This window comes from Hemiscyllium ocellatum, chromosome 4 (assembly GCF_020745735.1).
Source record: "Hemiscyllium ocellatum isolate sHemOce1 chromosome 4, sHemOce1.pat.X.cur, whole genome shotgun sequence".
Lineage (NCBI taxonomy): Eukaryota > Metazoa > Chordata > Chondrichthyes > Orectolobiformes > Hemiscylliidae > Hemiscyllium > Hemiscyllium ocellatum.
The window spans coordinates 71,385,357-71,410,898 of record NC_083404.1 but is presented as its reverse complement, the minus strand read 5'-3'; the positions used below and the strand labels follow the sequence as shown (position 1 = coordinate 71,410,898).

At 43.6% G+C, this 25,542-nt stretch overlaps 1 protein-coding gene across 12 annotated transcripts in view; it reads right to left on the bottom strand.

Annotated features, from left to right (window-relative positions):
- Positions 1 to 25,542, bottom strand: part of oxr1a (oxidation resistance 1a) — a 524,990-nt gene that overhangs the window by 33,682 nt on the left and 465,766 nt on the right. For 10 of the 12 annotated variants that reach the window (XM_060823372.1, XM_060823364.1, XM_060823380.1 and 7 more), the window contains 2 exons: positions 24,194 to 24,274; positions 22,373 to 22,498 (listed from right to left, as the gene is read on the bottom strand). In XM_060823372.1, coding sequence (XP_060679355.1) covers positions 22,373 to 22,498; positions 24,194 to 24,274 — 207 coding nt within the window. The remainder of the gene's footprint in view (positions 1 to 22,372; positions 22,499 to 24,193; positions 24,275 to 25,542) is intronic. The other 2 variants (XM_060823366.1, XM_060823381.1) reach the window with 1 other exon arrangement.

Below are 25,542 nucleotides of genomic sequence, written 5' to 3'. Positions count from 1 at the left end.
ACCCAGCAATCACTTCTCTAGCTTCCCACACAGTTCTTGGGCCCACCTGATTAGGTCCTGGGGATTTATCCAACTTTATGCTTATCAAGACATCCAGCACTTCCTCCTCTATAATTTGCAAGGTGTCACCATCTATTTCTGTCAATCTATATCTTCCATATCCTTTTCCAAAGTAAATACTGATGCAAAACACTCGTTTAGTATCTCCCTCATTCTCTATGGCTCCACACAAAGGCAACCTTGCTGATCTTTGAGGGGCCCTATTCTCTCTAGTTACCCTTTTGTCCTTAATATATTTGTAAAAACCCTTGGGATTCTCCTTAATTCTATTTGCCAAAGCTATCTCATGTCCCCTTTTTGCCCTCCTGATTTCGCTATACTCCTACTGCCTTTATACTGTTGTAAGGATTCACTCGATCTATCTTATACCTTACATATGCTTCCTTCTTTTTCTTAACCAAACACTCAATTTCTTTCGACATCCAATACTCCCAATAACTACCTGCCGTTCCTTTCACCTTAACAGGAATATACTTTCTCTGGAATCTCGTTATCTCATTTCTGAAGGAATCCCATTTTCCAGCCGTACCTTTACCTGCGAACATCTGTCCCCAGTCAGCTTTTGAAAGTTCTTGCCTAATATCATTAAAGTTAGCCTTTCTCCAATTTGATTAATTAGATTAGATTACTTACAGTGTGGAAACAGGCCCTTCGGCCCACAAGTCCACACCGACCCGCCGAAGCGCAACCCACCCATACCCCTACATTTACCCCTTACCTAACACTATAGGCAATTTAGCATGGCCAATTCTCCTTACCTGCACATTTTTGGATTGTGGGAGGAAACCCATGCAGACACGTGGACAATGTGCAAACTCCACACAGCCAATCGCCTGAATCTGGAATCGAACCTGGGACCCTGATGCTGTAAGGAAGCAGTGCTAGCCACTGAGCCAACTTTTAGATCTGGTCTATCCTTTTCCATCAGTAATTTAAATCTAATAGAATTATGGTCGCTGGCCCCAAAGTGGTCCCCCACTGACACCTCAAGGGCTTATGCTCGAAACGTCGAATTCTCTATTCCTGAGATGCTGCCTGGCCTGCTGTGCTTTAACCAGCAACACATTTGCAGCTGTGATCTCCAGCATCTGCAGACCTCATTTTTTACCTCAGTCACCTGCCCTGCCTAATTACGCAAGAGTGGATCAAGTTTTGCACCTTCTCTAGTAGGTACATCCACATACTGAACCTGAACATTTTCTTGTACACACTTAACAAATTCCTCTCCATCTAAACCCTTAACACTATGGCAGTCCCAGTCGATGCTTGCAAAGTTAAATTCCCCGACCATAACGACCCTATTATTCTTACAGACAGCTGAGATCTTCTTACAAATTTGTTTCTCAATTTCCTGCTCACTATTACGGTCTATAATACAATCTTAATAAGGTTATCATCCCTTTCTTATTTCTCAGTTCCACCCAAATAACTTTCCTGGATGTATTTCCAGGGATATCCGCCCTCAGCACAGCTGTAATGCTATCCATTATCTAAAACTCCACTCCCCTTCTCTTGCCTCCCTTTCTATCCTTCCTAACCATGCCCTGAGTTCATCTGCCTTCCCTGTTAGGCCCCTTGCATTGAAATATATGCGGTTTAATTTATTAGTCCTGCCTGCCCAGACTGTTTGACTCGCTCCTGCTCTCAACTGTACTGGTCTCAGATTGACCTCTTTCCTCACTATCTCCCTGGGTCCCCCCCCAATCCTGCACTAGCTGCCTCCCTCTCTTACCTTTCCTGGAGTTAACCCATCTATGTGACTGTATCTGAGACTTTCCCCCATTCCTATACCTGCCATCCATCACTGTTGTTGTTGCAAATTCCGCATTGCCTTTAATTGTCTCTCCGACCGATCCATTCCATCTGATAAGATTCGCAACCAACAGCATTTATGGCAGATATAATCTGCTGTAATCCTTAAACTCTATTTAAACACTCACATCTCACAAGAAGCACATTTCACTCTACTAAAGGCCATTTTTGCCTCTTCACAATCTAGAGACCAAGAAAATAACACCATCTTATTCCTCCACAAACACTGCCTCAGGTTAAATTGATAGTTATGGCTTATATTTTTAAGTTTAGATGAGATTACTTACATGCTGAAAAATGTGTTGCTGGAAAAGCGCAGCAGGTCAGGCAGCATCCAAGGAGCAGGAGAATCGACATTTCTGGCATAAGCCCATTCCTGAAGAAGGGCTTATGCCTGAAATGTCGATTCTCCTGCTCCTTGGATGCCGCCTGATCTGCTGCGCTTTTCCAGCAACACATTTTTCAGCTCTGATCTCCAGCATCTGCAGTCCTCAATTTTTCCTGCGATTACTTACAGTGTGGAAACAGGCCCTTCGGCCCAACAAGTCTACACCGACCCGCTGAAGTGCAACCCACCCAGATCCATTCCCCTACATTTACCCCTGCACCTAACACTACGGACAATTTAGCATGGCCAATTCACCTAACCTGCACATTATTGGACTGTGGGAGGAAACCCACGCAGACATGGGGAAAACGTGCAAACTCCACACGTCAGTCGCCTGAGGAAGGAATTGATCCCGGGTCTCTGGCGGCGTGAGGCAGTAGTGCTAACCACTGTGTCACCATACCGCCCACTTTAAGGTTAATCAAGAGCCATATCTCCAAAAACATATAATCAAGAAAGAACTCACTCTACTTACTACTGTGGACTTTCTGTAGGTCACACCTAAAACAATATGCTTATCTGCTTCTGTGCTGTGAACTTCACCCAACAGTTCCTCCAAGATCAGTTGTGAATTTCATCGTTTGTAAATTTTCCCAGACGCACTCCAATGAACAGCGATCCATGAATTCAAACAACAAATGCTGTGTCAGTTTCTTTCTTTCTCTCTCTTCTGCACTGATCTCACCATGTGCTTCCTTTGTCTATTCTTCTCCCTTTTAAAACTGCTGTTGCTTTGACTTATTTTTCCCAAAGTTCCAAAACAAAGCAACAGCATATAAAACAGTAATTGCTGCTCCTGGAATTTAAGAAATCACCTCCAGCACCTAAAATACCCACAGTCCAAAGATGTGCAGGTCAGGTGAATTGGTCATGCTAAATTGCCCAAAGTGTGAGGTGCATTAGTCAGAGGGAAATGGGTCTGGGTGGGTTACTCTTCGGAGGGTCAGTGTGGACTGGTTGGGCCGAGGGGCCTGTTTACACATTGCAGGGAATCTAATCTAAAAAAAAGTTTATTTAGACAAAGGATTCTGGGTAATCCAAGATGGAGGATGGGAAAAATTTCTGACTGTACTACGGAAAGGAGGTGGCAACCAGGGATGTCGGGTACAGCAACACAAAAAAGAACAATCATACGATCTGAAGATGATCTGCGGGAAGCTAGAGGTTTGGGAAGCCGTTAAAGAATCGCAGAAGGTAACTAATTAAGCAATATTGGGTGGGAAGGGATGGAAAGAGGAGGAGGAGGAGGAGGAGTACATAAGTTGAAACTGGAAGTTTGAAGTCAGAAACAAAAACTGACGTTGCTGGAAAAGCTCAGCAAGTATCTGTGAAATCAAAGTTAACGTTTTGGGTATGGGAAACTACAGGCTAGTTAGCCTGACCTTGGTGCTTGGTGAGATTTTACAGCTCATTATTAAGGATGAGATTTCAGAACACTTGGAAGTGCATGGTAAAATAATGCCGACTCGCCATGGCTTCATCAAGGAAAGGGCATGCCTGACAAATCTGTCAAAATTCTTTGAGAAAGTAATAAGTAATGTCAGAAGTCAAACGACACCAGGTTATGGGCGGCATGGTGGCTAGCACTGCTGCTTCACAACGCCAGAGACCCGGGTTCAATTCCCGCCTTAGGCGGCTGTGTGTGGAGTTTGCACATTCTCCCCGTGTCTCCATGGGTTTCCTCCGGATGCTCCAGTTTCCTCCTAGTCCAAAAATGTGCAGGTTAGGTGAATTGGCCATGCTAAATTGCCCATAGTATTAGGTGAATGGGTAAATGTAGGGGAATGGGTCTGGGTGGGTTGCTCTTCAGAGGTCGGTGTGGACTTGTTGGGCTGAAGGGCCTGTTTCCATAGTGTAAGTCATCTAATCTAGGTTATAGTCCAACAGGTTTATTTGAAATCAAAAGCTGAACGAAGGGGAGGGAAGTGCACAGGCACAGAATTTATAGACAGAAAGATTCGTGTAAGGTAATTAAGAGTGTCAAAACAAGTACAAACAGAGTGAGTCGAGTGTCAATATCTGAACAGCAGATCAAGGAATGACCTTTGATTTGACAGTACAAGCTGCAGCAGGCCTGTGGCATCACAACTGTTTCTGCTGTAGAGAAAGGTGGGGCAAAGTCCAAGCGAGCAATAGTGGTAGGTGACTCAATAGTCAGGAGCACAGACAGGCAGTTCTGTGGCCATGAACAAGAGTCACTATGTTCCCTCTCTGGTGCCAGGGTCATGGACGTCTCTGAGCAGACGCAGGACATCCTGAAAGAGAAAGAAGTCATTGCCCACTTTGGCACAAATTACATAGGAGGAAGGAGGAAGCGGTCCTGCAAATACAATTCAGGGAGTTAGGTGGGGAGCTAAAATGCAGGACTACCAGAGTGGTAATTTCAGCAGTACTATAAATGCCATGGGCTAGTAAGGCAAGGAACAGAGTTGAACATGTAGTTACAAAGTTGATGTAGCATAGAGGGTACAGATAGATAGATCATTGGGATGTTTTTGGGGGAAGGCGAGACTTGTACAAGGAGGACGGGTTGCACCTGAATTGGAGGGGGAATCAATATCCTGGACAGGAGGTTTGCTAGAATGCTTCGAGTGGGTTTAAACTAGTGTGGGAGAGGGATTGGAACTTGAACAGAGCAGTACGGGCAGGGGCTGGGGACAAAAGTGAGACTGAAATATGCATAGTGCAGAGTAAGAACAGGCAGAGAGAAGTCACAGGATCAGAGGGACTGTGGTCTAGATTTACTTCATTGCAAGTAGTATATCAGGTAAGACCGATGAACTAAGAGCATGGATTACTGCATGGAATTATGATGTTATTGCTATTACGGAGACATAATTAAAGGAGGGACTAGACTAGCAACTTATAATTCCAGGATATCGCTACTCTAGGTGGGACAGGTGGGGAAACAACAAGGGATGGGGAAGTCGCATTGCTGATTAGGATCACATCACAGCGATATTGAGGGAGGACACATCAGAGGGATCTTGCAGTGAGGCGTTGTGGAGCTCAGGAATAGCAAGAGTGAAATCACAAGGTTGGGAGTTGTCTATAGACCTCAACAGGCAACAGGATAGAGAGGAACACACATGTAGTCAGATACTGGAAAAATGTGAAAATAGCAAAAGGGATATCTTGGGTGACTTCAACTTTCCTCTTATTGACTGGGACTTCCTTGGAGATGAGTCCAAGAGGGCTTTTTTTGAGACCAGAGAGGAGGCCATACTAGACTTGATATTAGGGAATGAGACAGGCAGGTGATCGATGTTTCAGGAGGAGTGACTATAATTCCATAAGATTTCAATTAGTCATGGACAAAGATAAGAGTGGCCTTCAGGTGAGGATGCTTAATTGGGCAAGGGCCAGTTATCTTAGAATCCTACAGTGTGGAAACAGGCCCTTTGGCCCAACAAGTCCACACTGACCCTCCGAAGAGCAACCCACCCATACTCACTCCCCGCTCCATGACATTTATCCCTGAATAATGCACCTAACTACATATCCATGAACATATGGACAATTTAGCATGGCCAATTCACCTAACCTGCACCTGTTTCGATTGTGGGAGGAAACTGCAGCACCCAGAGGAAACCCACACAGACAGTTACCCAAGGCTGGAATTGAACCGGGTCCCTGGTGCTGTGAGACAACAGTGCTAACCACAGACAGGATTAGACTGGAACTGGGGAATGCGAATTGGGAGCACGTATTTATTGGCAAAATGATGTATGGCTTTTAAAGACCATTTGATTAAAGTGCAAGACATAGAAGTCCTGTAAAGCTGAAAAAATGGAACGGCTGGATTCAAGAAACATGGACAAGGGAAATCGTAAACGCAGTCAAAAGGAAGACTACGATAGGTGTAGGCAGCTACAAGGTAAAAACATTGACTGCAGATGCTGGAAAACAGATTCTGGGTCAGTGGTGCTGGAAGAGCACAGCGGTTCAGGCAGCATCCAAGGAGCAGCGAAATCGACGTTTCGGGCAAAAGCCCTTCATCAAGAATAAAGGCAGAGAGCCTGAAGTGTGGAGAGATAAGCCAGTTCCCTCACCTCCAGGTGAGACAGAGGTTCATTCACCTCTCCTTCAACTTATTTTACTGTGTCTGGTGCTCCCGATGTGGTCTTCTGTACAGGGAGACCAAATGTAAACCAAGAGCATCTCAGTTGGGCCCGTAAGGACTAGCCTGACCTCCCGCTCACCACCCATTTTAAATTCCCTTCCCACTCCCTCTCCAACATGTCCATCCTTGGTCTCCTCCATTTCCACAGGGAATCAGACTGCAAATTGGAGGAACACCACCACGTCTTCCACCTGGGCAGTCCGACAGCCCAGAAGATTCAACATTGAGTACTCCAATTTCAAATAACCTTCCTACCCATGCCCCAATTATCTTCCTCCCTCCCATCCTCCTGACCAACCCCTCCTTCCAGATACCAACTGGATTCATTCCTCCCATCAAACCACTAGGTCATACCTACCACCTAAATTCACCTACCACTACCTCACCATTCCACCCCTCTCCCCACCCATAAACCTTTGCCCCTATCTGCAGCTCCCTTAACCCCACCTCCCTTCCTAAAGAAGAACCCTTTACCTGAAACTTCAACTTCCCCACCTCCTGGTGCTGTTTGGATTGCAATGTTTTTCCAGCCTATGCTTGTCTAGGCTGGAAGAAACAACAAGTGACAGACATCAGTTTTGCTGAATCTGTCTTTGCCAAGGTGTGTTAAGGGGATGACGCTTATTTCAATTGTTGATAAGTAGGAGAAAATGAGGGCTGAAGATCAGAGTCAAGACTGTGGTACCAGAAAAGCACAACAGGTCAGGCAGCATCCAAGGAGCAGGAGAATTGATGTTTCAGGCATTAGTCTTACATTGGTTTCCTGGTACAGGACTTATGCCAGGAATGTTGATTCTCCTGCTCCTTGGATGCTGCCTGACCTGCTGTGCTTTTCCAGCACCACACTTGACAGTTGGTAAATGGTTAAGTAATATATTATTTTGTTAAGTATTTTGAGTATCCAATTCATGATTCTTAGTATTTTAGGTGTGGTGAAACAAAGTGAATATTATTTAAAGCCTCGTATTTGTCCAATTGAATCACCTCTGGAATGAAGTGTCTGACACTTCCCTTTAATATGATAAATGTTAGGACTTAGGCTAGCTCCTTGATGTGTTTTGAGCAGGGCTGGTCTGGTCCACAACACTATTCATAGCTCAAGACTGCAATATGCATTTCAAACAGCAAGAATCCTATCACAATTCTGACAAAGCCACAAACAAGAACCCCAACACAACCCCACACATAAGAACCCTAACAGTAGATTTTAGGTAATAAAGATGACTTTAATTAAATAATACCACAAAGTGATTATCATAAGCAATTTCCTAAATAATCCAAAAATAAGAAAGGAACTCATATAACCCCTCTTGCCTTCTCCCCCATTCAATATGGGGGGATGAGGTCTCACAATGTCTAATCTGAAAGTCTGTTTATAAATATGACCATTTAATCAATTTATCTGACAATGAGAGGTGCACTTTGAGGTGTTAACAGGCAAGGTGTTGCTCACCAGTGAAGAGTTTAAATAGTCTGCACTTAAACACTTGTTTATCCAAAACAGGGACACCAATTTTTTGTTTGGTGAGTAAGCAGGTAAACTTTTGATTTTCTGGTTAAGCAGGACTACCAAGCAGGGGCCACTAATGTCTTTTGTAGGGAGAAGAGGCCAACGTTTTCAGTGGTTTGGGGGAGGGGTACATTGATTTCAATACCAACTCAACCGAAAATGTACTACTACTACAGAGCTTGTGGAACAGCAGGACTGCAACTTCAAGAGTTTTTGTCTTTAATGGTGCATGCGTTGGAACAGAAAGACAGTACAGTTAAATACTCAGCTAAACAGTTGGCGAAGGATGGAGGACTTCAGACATGTAGATCATTGGGGTGTGTTCAGTGGCAGGTGGGACTTGTACAAGCAGCATGGATTGGACCTTAACTGGAGGGGCACTAATGTCCTGGCTGAAAGGCTTGCCAGTGCCATTTGGTGGATTTAAACTAGTGTGGCAGTGGTACAGGAACCAGAGCAGCAATTGAAATGACTGAGTAGGGCCAGTAAGCCGAAAAGGAAGAACAGACAGACAGAGGATACTGAACATGGCAGGACTGGCGGACTGAAGGTTATTTATTTTAGATTAGATTAGATTAGATTAGATTACTTACAGTGTGGAAACAGGCCCTTCGGCCCAACAAGTCCACACCGACCCGCCAAAGCGCAACCCACCCATACCCCTACATTTACCCCTTACCTAACACTATGGGCAATTTAGCATGGCCAATTCACCTGACCTGCACATCTTTGTGACTGTGGGAGGAAACCGGAGCAGCCGGAGGAAACCCACGCAGACAAGGGGAGAACGTGCAAACTCCACACAGTCTGTCACCTGAGTCGGGAATTGAACCCAGGTCTCAGGCGCTGTGAGGCAGCAGTGCTAACCACTGTGTCACCGTGTTGCCCATTTAACGTGTATGATGGCAAAACAAATGAACTTATAGTTTGAATTAATGCACATAACAATGATGTTATAGTTATTACAGAAATTTGGTTGAAAGAGGGACATGATGAGCAGCTTTTTGTTTCGGGATTTTTGTTTCAGGTTAAGATAAGAGGGATGTAAAAGAGGAGTGGGCTATTGTTGAGGGAGAATATCACAGCTGTACTGAGGGTGGACACTTTAAAGGGCTCACACAGTGAGGCCATAAGGGAAGAGGTCAGGAACAGGATGGATGTGTGAAGGAGGGGGGCACAATATATGGCGTGCAAAGGAGGAAGGGTGGCCGCAAGAGATGGCACGTGAAGGGGGGAGAATGGTGGTGGTGATGATTTTGAGATACGACGTGCAGGTTGGAGTGGGGGGTGGCGTGGCAAAGACAGCGAGCGGGTGGGGGGGGTGGAGAGACAGAAATGGCACATTAGGGTGGGGGGAAGATGCTATGCAAAAGGGGTGGCGCAAGGGGGAGGGCACGAGAGATATCATAAGGAGAGGGAAGTAATCAATGGGGAAGAAGATGAAAGGATGCAAGGAAAGACAGGAGGATGCAAGAGAAGGATGACAAGAAGGAGGACATGATAGGGGGAGGGAAGAAGGGTGGTGAGCGGAAGGACGCAAGGTGTTTGGGAGTGCAGTTTGAAGCGGTAGACCATGGTAGCAGGACCATGGTGTGGCAGTTTTCTCACATTATATTGTGCAAAATGTCTGCCCACTGACTCAACTCATCTAAGGGGTAAAAACAATGACTGCAGATGCTGGAAACCAGATTCTGGATTAGTGGTGCTGGAAGAGCACAGCTGTGTATCCATTATTGTATTGTATCCGTTGCTCCTGATGCGGTCTCCTCTACATTGGGGAGACTGGGCACCTCCTAGCAGAGCGCTTTAGGGAACATCTCCAGGACACCCGCACCAATCAGCCACACCACCCCATGGCCCAACATTTCAACTCACCTTCCCACTCTGCCGAGGACATGAAGGTCCTTCACCACCGCTCCCTCACCACCAGACACCTGGAGGAAGAACGCCTCATCTTCCACCTCGAAACACTTCAACCATGTCAATGTGGACTTCAACAGTTTCCTCATTTCCCCTTCCCCCACCTCACCCTAGTTCCAAACTTCCAGCTCAGCACCATCCCCATGACTTGTCCGGACTTGTCCTACCTGCTTATCTCCTTTTCCACCTATCCACTCCACCCTCTCCTTCCTGACCTACCACCTTCATCCCCTCCCCCATTCACCTATTGTACTCTATGCTACTTTCTCCCCACCCTCCTCTAGTTTATCTCTCCACGCTGCAGGCTCTCTTCCTTTATCCTGATGAAGGAACCAACAAAGCCATTAAGTACAGAGAAAGTAGGAAGGAACTGAAATTCAGAATTATGAAGACTAAAAGGAACAATGGAACAAAGAGAATCCAAAGGCTTTTAAAACACACATTAGAAGAAAGAGGTTAACAAGGGAAAAAGAGTAGGCCCACTAAAAGACAAAGGTGGGAGGTTATACGTGGAGGCACAGGAAGTCGGAGAGATTCTTAATGAGCACTTCGTTTTGGTATTCACCAAGAAGATGGACTTCTGACTCATGGACTTCCGACAGACTCAGTGATGGGTCTGTGAATATCCTGGAGGATGTTAATATCATGAGTGGGGAAGTTTTGTGTATCCTAATTTGCTTTAAGGTGGACAAATCTCCAGGGTCAGATGGGATCGATCCCCAGGTTATTACAAGAGGCAAGGGAAGTAGTAGTTGGAGCATTAACAGGTATCATCAGATCCTCTGACCACAGGTGAGATTCCAGAAGACTGGAGATTAGTCATTGCTACTCTGTTGTTCAAGAAAGGAAACAGGGATAATCCCAGAAATCCTGACATCTGTGGTGGAGAAGCTCTTGGAAAGGGACATACTGAGGTATGTCCATTTCATATGCACATTTACATGCACGTTTCAAAGGAAATGGACTAGCAAGTGACAGGCAGCATGGTGTTGTATAGAAAACTGATTGAAGTTTTTGAAGAGGTGATAAAAGTACTTGATGAGGAAAGGGTTGTGGATGTAGTTGATATGGACTTTAGTAAGGCATTTGATAAAGTCCCACATGGCAGATTGGTATAAAAACTAAAATCACATGGGATTCCGGATGGGCTGGCTAGATGGATCAAATAATGGGCTTAGTTTCAGAAGATTGAGGGTAGCGGTGAGAGGATGTTTTTCAGAATGGAGACCAGGAATTTGTGGTGTTCCACAGGGATCAGTCTTAGGTCCTCTGTTGCTTGGAGCATATATAAATGATCTGGAGGAAAAACAAAGGGGTCTGATTACTAAGTTCACCGATGATCATGAAGATTGGTCGAGTTGCTGGTAATTCAGACGATTGTGAAATGATACACAATGATATTAATGTTCAGAAGCATAAATTATACTGAAAACAGCAAAACGTTTCCGAACATTAATATACAGATGGATCTGGTTGTGCAGGTCCACAGTTCCATAAAAGTGGCAACACAGGTGGCCAAAGTGATTAAGGAGGTATATGGCATACTTGCCTTCATCACAGGGCATGGAGTACAGGAGTTAGTAAACCATGTTACAGGTTGTTGGGCTGCTTTTAGAGTTTTGTGTACAGTTTTGGTCACCATCCTACCAGGAGGACGTGGAAGCTTTGCAGTTAGTGCAGAGAAGGTTTACCAGGTCTGGGCTCGAAGGCAATGATTCGAAGGAAGAAAGTTTAAAAAGGCTAGAATAACAATTCACTGGAAAGGCAGCGGCTGAGAGGAGACCCAATAGGGGTCTACAAAATTATGACAGGCATAGATATGGTGAATAGTCCAAGGTTTTTTTTCCATGGTTGAAGTTTCAAGTACAAGGGGGCACAGGTTCAAGGTGAAAGGGGCAAAGTTTAAGGGAGCAGATGTGCAAGGAGAAACTTTCATGTGAAGGCAGGCATGTTGGCAACATTTAAGAGGCAATGGGATGGTTACATGAATAGGGAGGGAAGAGAGGAATACAGACAGAACAAGGGCAAAAGTTTTTTTTTAGTTTAGTTAGGGCATGATGATCAGCACAGGTGTGGAGGGCCGACCAAAGGTCCTGTTCCTGTGCAGCACTTCCCTTTTGTTCTTCGAGCAAGTTAGGTAAAGGAGTGGACGATATCTTATAGGTTTTGCGGAAGGCAACCGCCCGACATAAGGCTGTTAATTAATATTAGAGTCTGTGTCTTCAGGATAAGGTGCTGACAATGGATAGATGATTGGCTGACCGACAGAGGCAGAGAGTGGGGATAAAGAGATCATTTTCAGATTGCAGTTGGACTAGTGGAGTACTGCAGAGGCCAATGTTGGGACCCTGACTGTTCACAACTGAGGGCATTGTTGATAAGTTTACAGATGACAGAAAGGTATGTGAAGGGACACGTAGCACGGGGGAGTTAAGGAAACTGCAGCATGACTTGGACAGATGAGGAGAATTGGCAAAGAAATGGCAGATGGAATGCAATGTGGGAAAGTGTGGGGTTATGAACTTTAGAGTCAAGGAGATGTACAGCATGGAAACAGATCCTTTGGTCCAATCTTATCCGAACCTAATCTAGTCCCATTTACCAGCATGTGGCCCAAATCTCTCCAAACCCTTCCTATTCATATACCCATTCAAATATCTTTTAAATGCTGCAATTGTACCAGCCTCCACCACTTCCTCTGGAAGCTCATTCCAGACACAACCTTCTGCGTGAAAAAGTTACCCCTTATGTTGCTTTTATATCTTTCTTCTCTCACTGTAAACCTATGCCCTCTAGTTCTGGACTCCCACGTGCCAGGGAAAAGACCAGGTTGATGAACCCTATCCATGCCCTTCATGATTTTATAAACTGCTATAAGATTACCCCTCAACCGCCAACATTCCAGGGAAAACAGCCCCAGCCTGTTCAGCCACCCCTATAGCACATATCCTCCAATCCTGGCAATATCCTTGGAAATCCTTTCTGAACCCTTTCAAGTTTCACAACATCCTTCCGATAGGAAGGAGACCAGAATTGCAAGCAATATTCCAAAAATGGCTGAACCAATGTCCTGTACAGCCGCAACATGACCTCCCAATTCTATACTCAATACTCTGACCAATAAAGAAAAGCATGCCAAATGCCTTCTTTACTATCCTATTTACCTGCAACTCTACTTTCAAGGTGCTATGAACATGTGTGCCAAGGTCTCTTTATTCAACAACACGCCCCAGGACCACAAAATTATGGGTATAAGCCCTGCTAAGACTTGCTTTCCCAAAATGCAGCACCTCGCATTCATCTAAATTAAACTCCATCTGCCGCCACTCAGACAACTGGCCCATCTGATCAGAGGTAACCTTCTATGCTGTCTACCATACCTCCAATATTCGTGACATCTGTAAATTTACTAACTGTACCTCCTATGTTCACATCCAAGACATTAACATAAATGACAAAAAGTAGTGGATCCAGCACTAATTCTTTGTGGCACTTCAGCAGTCACAGGTCTCCAGTCTGAAAAACAACAGCTATGCTCCCTGTATTCCATGAGATCTAACCTTGCTAACCAGTCTCCCATGAGGAATGTTGTCAAATGCCTTACTGAAGTCCATACAGACCATATCCACAGCTCTGCCTTCATCAATCCTCTTTGTTTACTTCTTCAAAAAACTCAATCAAGTTCGCAAGACATTATTTCCCATGCTGATTACACCTAATCAGTCCTTGCCTTCCTAAATACATGTAAATCCTGTCCCTCAGGATTCCCTCCAAGAACTTGCCCACCACCAATGTCAGGCTACCAGTCTACAGTTCCCTGGTGCCTTCCCACTGACAACTCAGTCACTTGTCCTGCCTTATTTCCCAAGAGTAGGTCACATTTAGTACCTTCTCTAGAAGATACATCCACACACTGAATCAGAATATTTTCTTGTACACATGCAACAAATTCCTTTCCATCTAAACCCTTAACACTACGGCAGCCCCATTCTATGTTTGGAAAGTTAAAATCCCCTACCATAACCACCCTATTATTCTTAGATAACTGAAACTTCCTTACAAATTTGTTTCTCAGTTTACCGCTAAGTATTGAGGGGTCAAGAATACAATCCCAATAAGGTGACCAGCCCTTCCTTATTTTTCAGTTCTACCCAAATAACTTCCCTGGATGTACTTCCAGGAATATCCTCCCTATTCAAAAAACACCACTCCCCCTCTTCTCTTGCCTCCCTTTCTATCTTTCCTATACCATTTGCATCCTTGAACATTAAGCTGCTAGTCCTGTCCATCCTTGAGTCACGTTTCCGTAATTGCTAACCATGCCCTGAGTTCATCTGCCTTCCCTGTTAGGCCCCTTGCATTGAAATAAATGTAGTTTAATTTATCAGCTCTACCTTGTTCTCTGCTGTGTCCCTGCCTGCCATACTGTTTGACTCGCTCCTTTTCTCAACTGTACCAGACTCAGATTGATCTCCTTCCTCATGACCTCTGTGGGTCCCACCCCGCCTAGTTTAAATCCTCCCAAAAGCTCCAGCAAATCACCCTGCCAGTATATTAGCCCCCTTCCAATTCAGGTGCAATCCATCCTTCTTGTGCAGATCACTTCTACCCCAGAAGAGATTCCAATGATCCAAAAACGTGAATCCTTCTCCCATACACCAGCTCCTCATTACCCTCAATAGGTTGGAACACTGGGAGTAATCCAGATATTACTATTCTCGAGGACCTCCTTTTTAAATTCCTGCCTAACTTTCTATATTCTCCCGACAGAATCTCATCCTTTTCCTTGCCTATGTTATTGGTTCCAATGTGCACAATGACCTCCTGCCGGTCCCTCACCCGTTTGAGGACATTCTGCACCCTCTCTGAGATATACTTGATCCTGGCACCAGGGAAGCAACACAGCATTCTGACATTAAGTGTATCCCAGTCAATGTTGGGAAAATTACAATTTTCCAGCACCACCACCCTGTTGTCTCTACATCTTATCATAATCTGTTTATCTATTTGTAACTGCACCCTTCTTATTTCTCAGAAGATAAATGAAGGGCTGTAGATGCCATATACATGGTCTTTAGTAAGGCATTTGATAAGGTACCCCATGGTACACTAATGGCGAAAGTGAAGTCACATGGTGTGCAGCTAGCTGGATAAAGAACTGGTTGAGCAACAAGAGACAGAGTAGTAGCTGAAGGGAGTTTCTCAAAATGGAGAAAGGTGACCAGTGGTGTTCCATAGAGATCAGTACTGGGGCCACTGTTGCTTGTATTATAGATAAAAGGTCTGGAAGAGGGCATTGTTGGTCTGATTAGTGAGTTTGCAAATAACACAAAGATTGGTGGACTAGTAGAAAGTGTCGGAGACTGTCTAAAGAATACAGGAGAATACCGATAGACGAGAGAGTTGAGCAGAGATAGTGGTTCATGGAGTTCAATCAAGGCAAATGTGAGGTGATGCATTTTGGGAAGTGTAATTCTACAGCCAATTATACTGTAAAAGGAAGAGTCTTGGGAAAAGTTGACGAGCAGAGAAATCTGAGAATTCAGGTCCATCGTACCCTGAAGGTGGCTGCACAGGTGGACAGGGTGGTCCAGAAGGCATTTGGTATGCTTGCCTTCTTCGGACAGGGTACTGAGTATAAGAGCTGGCAGGTCATGTTAAAATTGTTCAAGACTTTGGCTCGGCCGTATTTTGAATATTGTGTACAGTTCTGGACATCACATTACCAAAAGGACATGGGCGCTTTGGAGAGGGTGCAGAGGATGTTTACGAGCATGTTGCCTGGTATAGAAGGTGCCAGCTATGAAGAGAGGTTGGGTAGGTTAGGATTGTTTTTATTAGAAAAAAAGGAGATTGAGGTGGGACTTGATTGAGGTCTACAAAATGATGAAGGGTATAGACAGGGTGGATAGAAGTAAGTTTTTTCCCAGAATGAGGGATTCAATAATGAGAGGTCACGCGTTCAAGGTGAGAGGAGAGAAATTTAAGGAGGATACATGCGGAAAGTACTTTACACAGAGGGTGGTAGGTGCCTGGAATGCTTTGCCAGCACAAGTAATAGCGGCAGGCACGATAGATTCATTTAAAGTGTGTCTGGACAGATGCATGAGTAGGTGGGGAGCAGAGGGAAACAGATGTTTAGGAATTGGGCGATAGGTTTATACAGTGGATTTGGATCGGCTTAGGCTTGCAGGGCCGAAGGACCTGTTTCTGGGCTGTAAGTTTTCTTTGTTCTTTGTTCATTCCGATTTTTCCACTGCTGGCCACAGAATCAACTGTCTGTACTTCTGACTAGAGAACCCCCTATCACAACTGATTGCTTGGAACCTGACGTACCCATCATTACATTGGAGCCTGTCGTGATACCAGAAACTTGGTTATTCATACTGCATTCCCCTCAGAATCCATCATCCCCTTCATTTTCCAAAACAGCATACTTGTTTGAAATAGAGATAGCCACAGGAGACTTCTGCACTACCCGCCTATCCCACCTACCTTTCCTGGAGTTACCACATCCAAGTGACTTTACCTGTGGCTCTTCTCCCTTCCTACAACTATATTTCCCTCCCCTATCAGCGTTCTGGAAAGGCCACTCCCTCTGCAACTCCCTAGTCAGGTCCACACCCCCACCAATCCAACCTCTACTCCTGGCACCTTCCCCCGCAACCGCAAGAAATGCAAAACTTGCGCCCACACCTCCCCTCTCACTTCTCTCCAAGGCCCCAAGGGATCCTTCCATATCCGTCACAAATTCACCTGCAGCTCCACACACTTCAATTACTGCATCCAATGCACCTGAATTGGCCTCCTCTACATTGGGGAGACAGGCCACCTACTTGCGGAATGTTTCAGAGAACACCTCTGGGACACCCTCACCAACCAACCCAACCGCCCCGTGGCTGAACACTTTAACCCTCCCTCCACCAAGGACATGCAGGTCCTTTGCCTCCTCCATCGTCAGACCATGGCAACACGATGCCTGGAGGAAGAGCGCCTCATCTTCTGCCTAGGAACCTTCCAACCACAAGGGATGAATGCAGATTTCTCCAGCTTCCTCATGTTCCCTCCCCCCACCTTATCTCAGGCTCAATTCTGGGACTCAACACCGCCTTCTTGACCTGCAATCTTCTTCCTGATCTCTCTGTCCCCACCCCCTCTCTGGCCTATCACCCTCACCTTAACCTCCTTCCACCTATCGCATTCCCAAGTCCCTCCTCCCTACCTTTTATCTTCGCCTGCTTGGCACATCTTCCCCATTTCTGAAGAAGGGCTTATGCCCGAAATGTAGACTTTCCTGCTCCTTGGATGCTGCCTGACCTGCTGCGCTTTTCCAGCAACAAATTTTTCAGCTCCCTTCCTATAACTGCCATCCATCATCCCTTGCTCTTGTAAATTCCTCACTGCCTCCAACTGTCGCTCCATTGGAGGAATACAAGTGCAGATATTTTCTAAATGGGAAAAGGCTTCAGAAATCTGAAACACAAAGGGTCTCGAGAGTTCTGAACTAGAATTTCAATGTTAACGCAGGTTTAATTTCAAGGGTAGAATACAAGAACATAAACGGACTGCTGAGGCTGGATAAGGCTCTTGTCAGACTGCATTTAGAATATTGAGACAAAAAACACTGCAGATGCTGGAATCCAGAGTAGACAGGCAGGAGGCTGGAAGGACACAGCTAGCCAGGCAGCATCAGGTGGTGTAGAAGTCGACATTTTGGGTGTAACTCTTCTTGTGGAGGTGTAGAACCCGCCCCAAAACGTCAACTTCTACACCCCCTGATGCTGCCTGGCTTGCTGTGTTCTTCCAGCCTCCTGCCTATCTACTCAGGAATATTGTAAACCGATATTAAAGAAAAGATGTGCTGGTTTGGAAGGAGTCCAGAGGAAGTTTAGAAGAATTGATCCTGGGAATGGAAGGCTTGTTATACTGAGGAGTGGTTGAGATGTTTGGATCCGTGGCAGGGAGGGGGCTCATTGAAACTTGTACAATCCAAAGCGTCAGAATACAGTGGACAGTCTCGGCACAACCCTTTAGATCTGAGATCAGGAGAAACTTCATAAGCCAGAGTGTGTTGAACCTCTGAAACCCATTGGAACTCTGGCTGCAGAAAGCTTTGGAGGCCAAGTCACTGAACGTATTTAAGACAGAAATAGGTAGGTTCTTGATTACATAGAACATATAACAGTACTGCACAGGAATGGGCCCTTCGGCTCATGATACTGTGCTGTGTACGATACCAAATTAAACTAATCCCTTTTGACTACCATTCATCCATATCCACCCATTCCTTGCATATTCATGTGTTATTTAAAAATCCTTATATGCTGCTATTGTATTTGCCTCCACCACCAGTCTGAGCAGCATGTCCCAGATACCTACCACACTTTTTTTTTTTAAAAACAAACCTGTCCTGCACATTTCTTTTGAACTTTAAATGCATGCCCCCCTAGCGTTAGACATTTCAACTCTGGGGGAAAAGATTCTGTCAACACAAGCAGAAATACCTGGAAAAGCTTAGCAAGTCTGGCAGTATCTGTGAAGAGAAATCAGAGAGAAATCTGTTTTGGTTCTGGTGACTCTTTCATAGTTCTTTCTGTTTTTATTCTGTCAACCCTTTAAATGAATCGCATAATTGTGTACACTTCTTTCAAAACTCCCCTCAGCCTTTGCCTTTCTAGAGAAAACCCTCTTTTTCTAGCCTCTCCTAAAAGCTAATACCATCTAATCCAGACAGCATTTCAGTAAACCTCTTCAGCAGACTCACTAAAGCCTCCACATCATTCCTATGATATGGCAACCAGAACTGAATGCAACACTTGAAGTATGGCCTAACCAAAGTCTTATAAAGCTGCAACATGACATCCTGACTCAATTCCCTGACCAATAAAGGCAAACATGTCATATATGCTTTCTTTACCACACTATTTACTTTTGTTACCAGTTTCTGGAAGCTATGGACTTGAACCCCACATTCCATCTATACATTACGGCTGTTGAGGGTCCTGCCATTAACTCAGTTTTCCTTAATGGTTAATTTCCCGAAGTGGAGTACCTTACATATGTCCAGGTGTTCATGTGCCACTTCTCTGCTCAGATCTGCAACCGATCTACATCCTACTGAATCCTTTGACAACCTCAACATTATCCAAAACTCTACTGATCTGTGTGTTATCTGCACCTATCCGTGCCCCTCATTACATTATAAACCTCTAAAAAGGTTTAGAGATAACTGCTAGTTACCGGCCTCCAATCTGAAAAACAACCCTCCATCCCCATGTCTTTTGCTGTTAAGCCGATTCTGTATCCAATTGTGATTGAACTTTACTAATTAGTTAACCACGCAGAATGTTGTCAAAGGTTTTACTGAAGTCCATGTAAACAAAATCTACCACTCTGCCCTCAATTGTTTTGGTTACTTCATTTAAAAAAAACTCAACCAAACTCAAAACCGTGCTGGCCATCCCTAATCAATCCTTGCCTCTCCAAATCCTATCTTTCAGAATCACCTCTAATAACTTACCTACCAATGTCAGACTCAGTTTATAGTTTTCAGGATTCTCCGTACAGTCTGTCTTAAACAATGGCTCACTTGCTACCCTCCAGTCCTCCAGTACTTTTAGGTTACCTAAGGCCTCCAGCACCACCACCTCTATCATGGGAACGGTTTTCAAAACTTCCAATATTTATTTCTCTCCAATTTTTTTCCTCAACAGTAAAAACTGATGCAAGATATTCTCTTAATAGCTCTCCCATCTCCTGAGTTCAACACAAAGATGACCTCACTGATCTTTAAGAGGTACTATTCTTTCGCTCTTTATGCACTTGTAGAATATTTTTGGGATTATCTTTAACACGGTCTCCCAAGGTTATATCACATTCCTGATTTCTTTCGTTAGAATGACCCTGCACTCTAAACTCAAGAGGTTCAGTTGATCTCAGTTGCCTATATCTAATATGATATTTTATTATTTGCAAGTTTTATTTATTCTAAAATCTTTATATCTTTATTCATTCATTGCTCCCTAATCTTACCAGCCTTGACTTTCACTGTAACAGGAACTAATCGATGTTTCAGGCAAAAGGCCTTCATCAGGAATGAAGGCAGGGAGCCTCCAGGGTGGAGAGATAAATGGGAAGGGAGTGGGGCTGGGGAGAAGGTAGCCAAGAGTATAATAGGTGGATGGAGGTAGGGATAAAGGTGATAAGTCAGAGAGGAGGGTGGAGTGAATAGGTGGAAAGGGAGATTGTTAGGTAGGCTAGATCATGAGGATGATGCTGAGCTGGAAGGCTGGAGCTGGGGGAAGGGGAAATGAGAAAAATGGTGAAGTCCACATTTATGCTCTGGGGTTTAAGAGTTCCTAGGCGGAAGATAAAGCGATCTTTCTCCTAGCATCGTGTGGTGAGGGAGGCGGCCCAGGACCTGCATGTCCTTGGCAAAGTGGGAGGGGCAGTTGAAATGTTGGGTTACGGGACGGTGGGGTTGACTGGTGCGGGTGTCCCGGAGATGTTCCCTAAAGCGCTCTGCGAGAAGGCGTCCAGTCTCCCGAACATAAAGGAGATCGCATTGGGAGCAATAGATACAATAAATGACATTGGTGGATGTGCAGGTGAAATGCTGATGGATGTGAAGGCTCCTTTGGGGCCTTGGATGGAGGTGAGGGGGGAGGTGTGGGCACAGGTTTTGCAATTCCGGCGGTGGCAAGGGAAGATGCCAGGAGCCGAGGGAGGACCTGACCAGGTTGTCATGGAGGAAATGGTCTTTGCAGAAAACGGACATTACCTAAAACAGCATACTTGTTTCAGACAGAGACAGCCACAGGGGACTCCTGAACCACCTATCTCCCCTACCTTCCCTCACGGTAACCAGCCTAGGTTATTGCAACTGTGGTTTTTCTATCTTCTGCCATCTATCACATCCCCCAGCTCTTATGAATTTCTCATTGACTGTAACTGCTGCTCCAACAATTCTTGTGATCAGATAGGAATTTATCCAACACACTTCCTACAGACAATCTCCAGGAACATTGTAATTCTCCCTAACCTCCCATACCCATCACTCTTCTAAAAGCCATCTCAACCAATCTACACACCCAGAATATACCAAAAAAAAATCACTTTCACAAAAACTATTTCACTGTTCAAAAACACTGCTCTGGGATAACTTAATATCTATCTTTTATATTAAAAATTAATCAAAGGAGATTTAATCAGACATTAAAAAACTCACCCTATTAATTTTTTTTGGGAACCTATAAAAAGTGAAGTTTTATCAGTTTTAAGTCTTAAAATCACATACTTAGTTGATCAGGCTCTGAAATCAATGATCACTCACAGCTGCTATATATGTAGTTCCGATAAGGAGGTCTCTGAAGGTCAGCTGTGAAACTCCACTGCATTGTTTAGTTTTCTTTGACTATCTCCAGAGATATCTGTAATTTCACAGTTGGTCAGCTGTGAAAGTTCGGCGCACAATTATACAAATAAACCAAAACTTTCCTCCACCTTCACTTTATGGTCAACAGTTCTTTAACATTAAGCACACTTGTTTCACTGCTAATTTGTTTTGTCCATTGCTCCATGTTGCTAATTTCTTTTCTAAAACTGTTAAACTGATGCAATTCATTTCGTCAACATTTTTATTTGTCTTAAACTACATGGTTACTTTTCTGTATCCTAAATAAACCATCTTTCATTCATTGTTTTTGGTTTATCCAAGCCTAACTTTTTTTGTACTTTTTGAATGCTTCACAAACTCATGAAATAGTAATTCAAGGTTGCATCCTTTGTGCATGGATGCACAAAAATATTACAGACAATTTGCCCAACCTTTACCAGCAATGACACCTGTCAGTCATGCTATTAACAATTTCACTTATATAGCTTCATGTTTGGATATTTAAGGTATGGGGAGAAGGTTTAGAGAAGATGTGAGGAAAACCTTTTCACCTAGAGGGTGTTGGGAGTCTGGAACTCACTGTCTGCAATGATGATAGAGACAGAAGCCCTCATAACATTTAAGATCTATTTAGATATGTATATGCAATTTACAAGATTATGGGCCAAGTCGAGGAAAATGGGATTAGAATGGTTAGGTCGTGATTTGGACCGTTGCAGATAGACTGGTCGAATAGCCTTTTGCTGTGCCGTTGATCTGACTCTATGGAATCTGGTAATGAATACATCATTTTTGATTAAGACAGATAGTTGGACAGTCTTTGGACAGATATTTGTTCAGTGCTTTAGAAAAATGGAAATGATGTAGGTTCTAATACACAGTACTGAAACACTTCTGCAAGAGAGCAACCACAAGCCTTCCTGAACCAGACCTGCATGAAGCTAGGTGGGGATTGTGGAATCTCCACCATCTTGCGAGATCAGGCCTTAAATTCCTGCCATTAATTCTACTCAGCCCCATATAGATTATTCCATTCCTTTTGAGGCTTTCATTCCCAAATTAAGTGGAGTAATTTCAATAACAATTCACATCAAAACATCTTAAGGTGATAAAATGCCTCAGTACTTTTCAATGCTTCAAATTTATTGTCTGAGAAATAATTACCTTTTCAATCTGATCCGTTTGCAGTAGGGCACTTTTTTCACTTAGGTTTGGCCGAAACGTTTCAGACTCCAGGTCTAGTTTTATAGTTGTATTTTGCTTCATACTGGTTTCCTCTCGTGTTGTTATCTAAAAGCAGGGATAACATGAATAACCACAACTCTTCCAGCCTTAGTTGGAAGGTACCTTAATTCAGTACCTTGAACTGAAACTATGTAAAAATGTAATGTCAAAAGATTAAATTGGAATATTGCTCTGGACATTAATGTAATATTAAAGAGTTAAACAGCACTGACTGAACATTCTGGAAGTGGGTGGGTATGACATTCATGCAAGAATGCAAACGTCTGCCACTTCATTTGGGCAGTCATTTGCTACTACTCCCCCATTGTCAAATAAACTATCATTCAATCTCTTCCATTCAGAAATGCCCTGAAGCTAGGTAGATCACACCTACATCGTCTTGGGGAATCAATGAGTCAGGAAACCGTCAGCATAACGATTCCCTAGGATTAGGGCATTTGCATCATCTCAGAGGGTGTTCTAATTCTACCATCAGACCTGGGGTAATGTGACTGTGGGGGGGGGGGGGGGGGGGGGGGGGAGTGGCCTGAACATCTATGAGTGCAATCAACTGACCTGTGTAAAGGGAATGTGTTTTCTTTGTTCAGGGCTTCACTTTGACTTGACCTCCCATGCCTGTGGGGGGCGGCAGGGGGTTCAAAGGACTCACCGAGCTTGTACAAGCTTTAACAAACTAACTGTTCGCAGAAGTTGATGTGTGCTAATTGCATCTTATATGTGAAATCTCAGGAAAAGAACCTAAGAAAAGTCTATCATCTTACACAATTGACATGTTCAAATTAGAGTGAATGGACAATCTCAAAGTTTCAGGCTTTAGTTCTCAATTACAGCATCGCATTTTCAGAATAAACACAAACTCAGTCTCGTTTTTTTTTGCTGATTCCAAAACAAATAATGTGGACATTTCGACTAAATAAAGTATCTGGAATTTTTCAAGGCAAATTTAATAAGACAGCAATAGCGGACCTACCCTTAATTGATCAGTGCCATTCCAGGTGAGGTATTTTTAAAATGACGGTCAAAACGCTAACCTAAGAAATCTTCAATTTACCTCACTGCAGTGTATTAAGATAGATGACCAAAATAACTGTTTAGCTGTAAATAATGATCATTTAACCTCATTATTATCCCTCTGTACACAACAGCTTTAAATTAAAACATGGGTAGAATTTCGCATTGTAAGTTTAATATCATTACTGTCTTATCAGTATACTGTGCAAGAGCATTACTGCCACTAGCAAGTTAGAATGCACATGGATTCAAGTTCAGCGTTAACAGGTGGAAGTCAAAGCTGAGAAGAATGCAAACAATTGGAGAGAATTTATTCCAAATGTACTACATGAAAGATGAGGCACAATCATCGCAGACTTTGTTCACCTTTTGCATTCTCAGCAGAATTTTCCTCCACATCAAATCCTGCAATAAACCAATTTAAAGAAACTGCTCACCATCACATCATGTGAGGACTGTACTGTGAATATGGAGGGCAGAAAATTCATAAAACCTCCCCCATGCCATAATTAACTCCCTTCATGCAATATGTTATGTTTAACGAACTATTGCATATCACTGCACCACAAGTGAATAAAAGGAATTTTCTGCAAAGCTTTGATAGTGCTGGTGTTGAGACAAACACATTGGAAGCATATTTGCCGCTGAGAAAAATCTGGGATGCAAGCAACCACATCTGCTCTAGCTCTTTGGGCAAATATATGCTGCGTTTAACTACGGATGGAGCACCTTGAGACGTCTGCAAAGCTTGCACAGTTCTTCAGCATTAAGAGCATCGATCCTGCGATGGTATTCAGTCACTGATACTACCTGAATACAGAGACAGGAAGAAAACAATTCCACTAAAATTAAAATAATACAGTGAAGAGCAAGGAGAAAAAAAACAGGAATACAAAATCTAGAAGGTGCGTTAAAGAAAGAATAAATGTATAAGGCAAGGGGGCACGGTGAAGGAAGCGAATGAGAAAAGATTGTAGGCTTGACAGTTAACAATTCAGACAGTACCTAAAATGACTTATGAAATGATTATTTAAGTATTTTAGAATAGTGAAACACTTGAAAGTCTCAGCTCTCATCAAGGACCCATGCAGTACATTTTGATTTTGGCAAATTGCACAAATCTACATCGATGACTAATGCAGTCTCAAACAACTACTCATTTTGGCAAAGACAATTTGAAAGGACAACGAATACTGGCCCAACCAGTGATGCCGACATCCCATAAACAAGTTTACAAAGAGAACTAGAACTTATATCTAGTTTTTAATTGAGTTAATTTATCCTGGAACTTCTACACTTCAAATAATATGGGATGGAATAGAGATTGAACTCATTTGGAATCTTAGGAAACACAATGCTCGTGTTTACTAGTTATTTGTGGAGTAAAGCTCTTTCGTCGATGCAATGAGCGAGCAGTACAAGCTTAGAACATCAAAATCAATTCCCGAAGCTCCCTTTCTTTCCCCCTTTAGTCCATACAAGTCATTGTACAACCAGAAGCTAGAAACTGTCCGCAAGACAAGAAATGGTGGAGATGACAGCGGGTCAGGTAGCTTCCATGCAGAGAGAGCAAGCTCATGTCTCCTTGAAGTTTATCAAGCTGAAGTAAAGAGAGGCAGTATTTATGCTATAACTGGGGGTGGTGACTACAGGATGTTGGTCGTTCAGATTAAGTGATCGGAATGTGAGAATGGCAGAACAAGGGCATGTCTAACTGTCAGACTTGAAAGAACAGATTGTCTCACTGGAGGAGAGGGAGGGGAGTGAGGTAACAGTGACACAGAACATAACAAGCAGAGCTTAAGGGAAAGGAATGAAAGATGGTTTACAATTTGACTGTGTTGAACTCAATATTAAATCCAGAAGGTTATAAAATGTAGAACTGGAAAACTGCAGAACTCCTCAGATTGTGTGACATCCAAAAATCTGTCCATTTCAAAAAAAGAACAGTAGTAGTTTTGAAGTGTCTCAGAATGTAGCATGGTATATAGAAGATATTGTAACATATTTTGCACTAAGTAATTCCCAACTTTAATTTTTTTCCATCCTTGAGCTATATACCTATACATTTGAGGTCA